Below are 9,407 nucleotides of genomic sequence, written 5' to 3'. Positions count from 1 at the left end.
GCAAAAATATTACTTGATAGAAAAAATTAATTTTTTAAAAATTGTAAAGGATTCCCCATCTTAACGCTTTATCGACCGGGGAGTTTTGCTATGAACCTGTGACCTGTTACCGGGGCATTTTTATAAAATAGGGAAAAACATTGAGCTTTTCTTGAAATTCTTGTATATTTTGAAGAAATTTAGATTTTGAAATAAAAATTCAAGGACATATTAAATGGTAACCCAGGACACCTTCAAATGCCAGATTATTTCGGGGTGAGCCATCATCATTCCAGTCGGATTCAACATTGTGTTCCTCTTCAGAATCGCTATAAACTACACGTAGAACACGCGGGCGACGCCTTATAGAAAAATTGTTATCAGAGCCACTTTCACCTGCACTATCACCAGTGTCACTGTGGTCATAATCGTCAGGAATATCTGGCACAACTTTCTTCTTCTAAAAATATATTTTTGTAATCGTTTTCCATTGTTATCAGGATTTAGATCCAAAGGATGACAGCCAAATATGTAGTATAATTATTGGGAGGTTGAATTAGTTTTAAAGGTGACACACAGATGGCGCTATTTATCACTTTATCGCGTTGGCAATACTGAATATATATTCATGACAAAGCCTCATCCCTAGGCTTTGTTTATCAGTATCTGTCATTTCGCTGAAGTATAAACAACGCAGTGTTTTTGTGCTCCGAGTATGTCAACTTTCGTGCCGTCGAAACGCAATTTGCGGGAAGCTTTGCTTTTCTGCTTCAATTTGAAAAAAAATACAGCCCAAGCCCGTGAATTGCTGCAGGAGGCCTACCCAGACCATACTCCGTCGATTTCAACATGTGAGTACTGGTTTCGACGATTCAAAAGTGGTGATTTTCACACCGAAGACAAGGAGCGTCTTGGCCAGTCCAAAAAGTTCGAGGACGCGGAATTGGGGGAATTGGTAAACGAGGACTCGTGCCAAACCCAAGAAGAGCTTGCTGAATCATTGGGCGTTGATAAATCAACCGTTTGCAAGCGTCTAAAAGCGATGGGAATGATCCAAAAGCAAGGACATTGGGTCCCGTATGAGTTGAAGCTGCGCGACGTCGAACGGCGATTTTTTACGTGCGAATTGTTGATCGAGCGACAAAATCGGAAGGGTTTTTTGCATCGGGTGGTGACTGGCGACGAAAAATGGATCCACTACGATAACTCAAAACGCAAAAAATCATGGGGTTTGCCCGGCCACGCATCAACGTCGACGGCCAAGCAGAATATTCACGGCAAGAAAATCATGCTCTGCATTTGGTGGGATCAGGTCGGCGTCGTATATTTTGAGCTGCTCCAACCGGGCGAAACAATCACGGGGGATCGTTACCGACTGCAATTGATGCGTTTAAGCCGGGCATTGAAAGAAAAACGGCCGGAAACGGTAAAAAGGCACGACAAGGTTATTTTGCAACATGACAACGCTCGGCTGCATGTTGCTCAACCTGTCAAAAAATACCTTGGAACGCTTGGCTGGGAAGTTTTACCCCACCCGCCGTATAGTCCAGACATAGCTCCCTCCGATTATCATTTGTTCCGGCATATGAGTCTAGATTTGGCGGACCAGCGGTTCTCCTCGTACGAGGCTACCAAAATATGGGTTGAGTCATGGATAGCCAAGCAGCGGCCAGAATTTTGGAGAAACGGCATCCGGCAATTGCCCGAAAGATGGGCGAAAGTTGTGGCTAGCGATGGCCAATACTTCGAATAAAATATTTTGTACCGTTTTTTCACAATAAAGCCCCAAATCTTCGAAAAAAACCTTTAAAACTAATTCAACCTCCAATATAATTTTAGTTTTTCTTATAACGAAAATTTAATTCAAATTTTGTGATAGCTACACTACAAGTAAACGTATTTTATTGCAATTCACGCGACGGTTTATCATGAACTGAGCTAAAAGGCTTTAATTTTCACAAAATACGAAATTATGTGAAGATAACGGTATTAAATACGACGCTTACTTAGACATCGATTTTGAAGTTTTTAGCTAGTTTAAGTCAAATTCTTGACACGATTACGTATCGCAATATGATTATTCCATATATGACGCCAATTGGCGTCCCCGGTTGATAAAGTGTTAAGTCGCTAAGTAGTGCTGCCCTACCTCTCTAAAAATACTTCGTTCCGTCGTGCACTTTTTAACCTCTCCTCGTAATTTGTGATATACACATTAGGGATGGCGGCCGCCGTAGCCGAATGGGTTGGTACTTGACTACCATTCGGAATTCACAGAGAGAACGTCGGTTCAAATCTCGGTGAAAACACCAAAAATTAAGAAAACATTTTTCTAATAGCGGTCACCCCTCGGCAGGCAATGGCAAACCTCTGAGTGTATTTCTCTGCCATGAAAAAGCTCCTTATAAAAATATCTGCCGTTCGGAGTCGGCTTGAAACTGTAGGTCCCTCCATTTGTGGGACAACATCCAGACGCACGCCACAAATAGGAGGAGGAGCTCGGCCAAACACCCAAAAGGGGTGTACGAGCCAATTATATATAGTATATATATACATTAGGGATGTCAATCTTGGGATCTCGGCATACCGGGATTATTTGCAAATAATACCGATATTTTCGGGATTTTTAATTTTATGAGAGTCTAATGGACGGCAACTTTATAGCAAATTTTAGATAAAATTCGGGACCCCGAAATAGAAATAACGAAATCCCGAAATTCTCGTGATTGTTAAAGTCAAAAAAATATACATTCATAATAGACATGCACAGCTTAAGGCCTCTAAAATTCAAAAGAGTGATAAAATCTTGCTTTGAAATAAATAAGTTTTGGCATAAAACTGTCTTAAACTAAAATTAACAATAGTCAAATAATTTGATAATTGATCTACAATTCCTAAAACCTTAATACAGATTACTTGAAGTTCGTTTGTTTTTCCAGTTTCATCCACCATCAATACCGACTCACCAATCTGAGTAATTGGTTGGCGAACAAATTGTTTGACTTTTGATTTCGAGATATCATTTCCTAAAATTATAAAAGATCAATGGCATCTTGAGGCTCACAAATCAAAAGCGTACATACAAAAACAAAAAAAACAAAAAAACAAAAATAAAACAAGAAACAACTGAACATTAAAATTTCTTGTTGTACTTACTTCCTTCTTTTGCTGAGTAACAAAATAATCACCAAAAAAGAAGAAGAAAAAAAACAATCACATCACAAAACCAGCAATAACAGATTAGCCGCACAGCCACGACGTACTTGTCAGCAGCAAGAACAACAAGCGTTGGAAGAAAAGTCAGGCGGTTATGTGCGCATGCGCAAACGCGTAACAGCCAGATTTTAATCGAAAGCGCGTTAAAAAAAAACATTCCAAATGCCGGCAGTTGTTAAAAAACGCATGTTTTTTTAACGTTAGGAGCAAAAAAAACACAAAAGAAAAAAAAAAAACAAATACAGGATCGTACAGCCTGAAAAAGTAAAGCAAAATTAAAAAAAAATATGCTGCATGAAAAAATATAGTTTTATACACAAATATGAGTACCATTGAGTCATTCTACAAATCACCTGCTATTGTGTGCTTAAAATGTTGGCTCTTAGCCTACAGGCAGTTCTCTTTTTGCACTTTTATTTTGTACTTCAATTACATTTTTTTATATTCTTTGGTGGTTTTTCGCAAAATTTAAGAAACTTTATTAATTGGCATTACTTGTTTTATTCTTTTTTACTATCCTGCTTATTATTTTTAGAGTTCTTAATTACTTGAATTTAATTGCAATGCGATATAAACAACTTTCAGTACAACGAACCTGTTAAAAAAAAACAGAAATAAAAAAATTTAATAAAAAATTAAAAATTACTACAGCATTCAAGGCAATTGCCACAGTCACAGACAAGTGTTGCTTAGTTCTTAAAAATATTATTACCTGTATGAGAAAACTTCCATTTGGTAAGGTTCCTCAAGTAAGCCTAATATTTTCGAAGTTTCCTTAAAGAAATATTTAAATAGTTTTTTTTTATTAAATCACTACTGCTTGATTTTAGCAGAACCACTCGCCCAACGCCTCGATTGTACCGCACAGAAATAAGTACAGTGAAACCTCGATAAAACGAATTTGAAGGGAACCAGAAAATTTTTTGTTATAAAGGGTGGTTAAATTTCAAGGGCCGATGTTGAATGTGAACCACACCTAAACTTCAACGACACCGTTGGACTTCTTTCTTTGGAGTTATTTGAAAGAAAAGGTCGATAAGCCAGCAACAATTCAAGTGCTAAAGATGAGATAATTCGGAACATTAACGGCATAGAACCTCAATTATGCCTCAGCGTAATCGAAAATTTGGACCATCGGATGGAGGTGTGTCGCCGAGTCCATTGGCCGATATTTTATTTTATGCGTAATTGAGCCATACCAATATTATCGCAGTAAAGAGAAATGACAATAGTTTCCTAAAAAAATTGTATTTTATTTAAAATCAACACCGGCCCTTAAAACTTAACCACCATTTATATATTTATTCGCTGTAGGTACCTACTTATTGGTAAAACCTTGGTAAAACGAAAGAGAAAGAAATCTGAAAGAAAATTTGTTATATAGTAAATACTATGTTTACCTCTTTACATCAAAATAATGACAAAACTGCACTGAAGTTGGGGGGATATAAAAAATAAAAAGTTATAAATTTTTTCAATTCGATTTTATTAAAATAATTGGTTATTTTTGTTTGTTTGCGCAAGTTTCAATACCTCACGCAACAGATGCTAAGCTATCGAATGCATTTTTTGTTATAGCTTCCTGTGCCTCAAAAAAAGTTTGGAGCTTTTCAACCATTTGTTTAGCTTCTTTGGCAGTGATAACGTTCTCAACCTCTTCATCCTCCTCAACAATGTCGACTGTATTTCTGTTCAAAACACTATCAACAATGTTATCATCAGTAATAAGACCCGTAGCACTGACGTCATCATCGAAAGTAACAAAATCATCAAATCGTTCATCCAAATTGAAGTGGTTTTTAACGCTGCCTTGAACACAATCATTTGAGGTCAAAATATTTGGACTGTTGACGAAGCCACATGTCGCAAAACAGCTGACAATCGTTGGTTGTTTTACGTTTTCCCATGCTTTATGGGGCATTCTGATGCCTTGTAGAACGTTGATATTACTCTTGCGCCCTTCTTCCATATCATTGATTAAAATTTTGACCACCTCTTTGCGATAGAATTGCTTGAAATTTTCCATTATTTCCAGATCTAGAGGTTGTAATTTTGATGTTGCGTTTGGCGGCAGAAATTGTATTTTAATAGATTTCAGTGATGTAGGGTTTTTGTGCGCCATGCAATTATCGACGAGCAATAACACTTTGCGATTAGCCTTAGTCATTTCGATGTCAAATTTTTCTAAGTAATCAAACCTTATTTCAGTAGTCATCCAAGCTTATTCGTTCGCAAAGTAGTCCACTGGTAAGCTATTAATATTTTTAAAGCATCTTGAATTAGCCGATTTTCCGATTACCAGCAATTTTCCCTTCTCAGTGCCAGAACTATTTACCGTAAATAAAATTGAGAGTCTTTCCTTGCTATGTTTTCCGCCGTGGCATTTCTCATCTTTAAGTGCCATTGTTTGATCTGGTGCGCATTTAAAAAATAGCCCAGTTGCGTCTGCATTAAAAATATTGTGGAGATGATGTTCTGCCAACAGACATGGTATAAACGTTTTCCAGTCAGAACAAACTTGGGCACTTACACTGGTACTCTCCCCACTCACTTTTAGAAATCCGATATCATAGCGCTTTTTTAAATTTTCAAGCCATCCGCTGCTAGCCTTAAATTCCTTGTGCCCCATACGTACAGCGAATTCTTCAACTTTGGCTTTAATTAACGAACCTCCTAAAATAATGTTTTGAGTCCGACATTGTGAAAACCATTTAAACAAACAGTGCTCACTGTCTCCATATTCAGCAGCCCGCATTCTGCTTGGGTGCTGGCCAATCCAGAACTGAAGTTTTTCTTCACGGTATGAAGACCTTAGTTAAACGAGCTGTATTGATTGGGGCGTTGTCTTGCTTGAAAACCTAGTCGTCTCCTTATATGTTTCCCGCAAACTCAATAAGAACATCCTCTAATATTTCAACATAGAATTCTGCGTTGGTTCTTGTCGGAATAAAAGGAATAAAACAAAATGGAGACTTTCCACTATGTCCCTAAAGCAGCCCAAATCATCACAGACCCGCCACCGTGGTTCCGCTTATCGCGTCAATATTTCTGCCAACCATCTCGACCATCTAAGTTAAACTTTTTTTCGTCCGAAAATACAACATTTCGGAATTCGTTAACGAGCCTTAATGTGGCGTGCTACTAGTCTTGGTACCGGCTCCCACAAACAATATTTAAGTGTTCCCTCCTCGACCCAAATTTGATGTATTCGTCTCTCGGTGACTTTAAGACTTAAATGGAGTTTGATTTCCTTGCAAGAAATTTCTTTTTGAGCAGCCAGACGACGACTTTTTCGTTTGCATCTGCTGTCAAGGTTAGTTGGCCTGCCGCTCTGTTTGAGTTGAGAAAGTTGCTGATGGTATTCCTTTGCCGATTTACTCTAGCAGCAATTTCATGAATACTTTTACCTTCAATAAACCAACATCCTTACGTAGGTCCACTGCCTTGCTGCCAAAAGTGTTCACAGTTGTGACGAAGAAGCCTGGTGATGCCAATATGTTGACAAACTACGGGTTTTCGATCCTGATGGGCCCATGTAGGAAGCTCTTATTTTTGTTATAGCAATTAACAAAACCATGGGGTCGAATCATCACATCAGCAAACGTCCCACTCGTTACCGAAAAGTGCATATTTCGTACTATGACATAAGTGAATGAGTGCTGAACGTACTCGTTTGATCGAACTGTCATTCGAACACCGATGTAAATAAATTGTAAAAATAAAAAACTAGTTAGGGTTTTTGTAATAAATTTATTATAGGATGAATTTTTATAAACTCTACCCCACAATAATGCTCCTTAATGCTTGCAATGTCTTTCAGCCGGAAGTACTGGCAATTGGGGAAGCTTGTAGGCTACTAATCGCCTCTTTTAAGGGCAATATCGGTATTCTTTCGGATAGCTAAGCTGCAATCCAGGCACGGGATTCGGCGACACCAACCTCTAAATTGGTGGAACAAATCAGGACTAGCCTTACCATCTTGCGCGAAAATCAAAGTTACCTTAATCTGGGTCCCAGGACATCGGAGCATTGAAGGTAATGAAAAAGCAGATGAACTGGCAAGAAGGGGATCTGCCATGAATAACGCACTGGTAGAATTGGTATTCACACCATTAGGTGCAGACAAGCGAGCAATTTCCCTGAAATACCTCCGAATCACGGATTGTAGGTGGATAAATGAAACAAAATGCAAAATTAGCAGAACGTCACCCAAAAAGATGTCAAGGTGGAGTATATGGTCAACAAGTACTTTTCATTCCACTTAAAAAATATTTAAAAACTATTCACAAGATTGCACATGTATGTGTACATGAGAGTATATTTTCGATTTCGAGAAAAATTCAGTAAGAAATATTTTATTTCGTCTCTTGTTGTTTGTCCGTTTCAGGAATCAGCAAAGGAAAGTTTGTAGATGAGCTGGAATAACTAACCATTTACATATTTACGCCGTGTTTGGCAGTACCAGAGGACTGATCTTTTGTTTCAACCTTCAACGCGCTATAGCGCTACATTCAAGGAGAAGGTGCATTGGAGTCGCCAGTGGACCATATCCCGATCATGTACGCAGTTTGCAATGGCCCGTGAGAATGTTCTCGGTTTATCCTTGTACACCCCAGTAATGATTTTGCCTGGCGTAGCCCCATAGTTTGGTGCCAACTAGCCTTCTCTAGCCTTAGCTCTGCACTCCTAAGCTTCTCTTTGATAGGGTGTGTTATGCATAGCAAGTAAAGGCTTGGCTCCTATGAAAGGCGAGGTCGCATCCACTCTTTCTCCAATGCGTTCGCTACTTCGTTACCAGTTATACCCCTGTGCCCTGGAATCCCAATTAGCCGGTTGCAATTGTGCGTTCCTAACACATTCGGTTTCTCGATAACTCAAGGACCAGTGAGGACTTAATCACTCGGCGTGGCAAAGTTTTCACCGCAGTTTTTACTGTCACTTAGAACGACAAGATCGCTAGAGATGGTTTCAGATGGTTTAAGGAGTTCATAAGAGATGACATCCTTCTGATCCCACCAGATGCACCAGATGCGTAACCTTTGAAGCATGAATATTTTTTTTTGCTGTCGATGGACCTGGCAGCGATTCACCTGGTAAGCTCCAACTTTTTCGTTGCTTAGAGTTAACTAATAGATCTATTTTTCATCCATTTCGCCAGTGACGATGCGATGCAGAAAACCTTATCTTTTCAGCCGTTCAAGAAGCATCTCACACGTCACCAAACGTCTCTCAATATCTCTCTTTCAATTGCTGTGGCACCCAGTTACCTGCTTTCTGGACCATTCCCATCGGATGTAAACACTTAGCGACGGTTGATCTGTGAACATCCAACTCTTTAAACATATCATCAAGGGTTCGACATGCGTCTTCATCCAATAATTGTTGTAGTTGAGTATCTTCGAATTTTTTCGGTGACCTTTCGAGATCTTTATCAGTCACCGCGAAATTGCCACTTTGGAAGCATCGAGACCACACTTTACCAGGTGTATTTGATGGAGCCTGATTACCGTAAATATTGGTCGATACACGACAGGTTTCAGCTGTACTTTTCTTTAAGAGGTAATGCTGAGGCATGACTACCCGCAAACGCTTTTTTTTCGGGACGAACGTAGACATTTCTGAAGTCAGATAAAAACGCTTCTTTACGTTTCAAACGAATTTCAACTATTGCGATCGAGACCTCACATATACACCTTCAAATCACCAGTATATTACCAGAGCGAACTCAAAAATAGTATCTGTAGCGACACCTCTTTTACGAGGGCGGAAACTTATTCCCACACCCAATACATAAATTTTGATGCCTGCTCTGATTGTGAAAGTCAAAAAAAATTGTTTCTCATAAATTAACGGAACACCTTAATATTCATACAAATGTATTTTCACAACTTTTACTTATCTTTTTGGTTTTTTTTAGAGCACTCCAACTTGACGTAATAAATATTCTTTGGCAAAAGCGTGAAGGTCATCAGCATTTTGACTTCGCTAGATAACATTACCGTGTGCGCGTACATTCATGTAGTAAAGTTACCATATTTGTTGTTGCTGCTGTTAATAACATGCCGGTTCTATGTAACCTTACATACATACACACTCCTCCATACATACCGAAGATATGTACATATGTCTTAAGTCATTAGATGGCGTAATTTGATATTGTTATTATATAAGAAACTATTAAAGCAGAAGCAAAAACAATGAGAAAAATTAAC

The 9,407-nt window shown here is 38.7% G+C and overlaps 1 protein-coding gene across 1 annotated transcript; it reads right to left on the bottom strand.

Annotated features, from left to right (window-relative positions):
- Positions 1-4,729: 4,729 nt before the first annotated feature.
- LOC128864614 (tigger transposable element-derived protein 6-like) lies at positions 4,730-5,362 on the bottom strand. The gene has a single exon (XM_054104374.1). It carries the CDS (start codon positions 5,360-5,362, stop codon positions 4,730-4,732), a length of 633 nt encoding a protein of 210 aa, XP_053960349.1.
- Positions 5,363-9,407: the final 4,045 nt, after the last annotated feature.

Source organism: Anastrepha ludens, chromosome 5 (genome assembly GCF_028408465.1).
Source record: "Anastrepha ludens isolate Willacy chromosome 5, idAnaLude1.1, whole genome shotgun sequence".
NCBI lineage: Eukaryota > Metazoa > Arthropoda > Insecta > Diptera > Tephritidae > Anastrepha > Anastrepha ludens.
The sequence above is the reverse complement of the archived record's forward strand: the minus strand, read 5'-3'. Positions and strand labels throughout refer to the sequence as shown.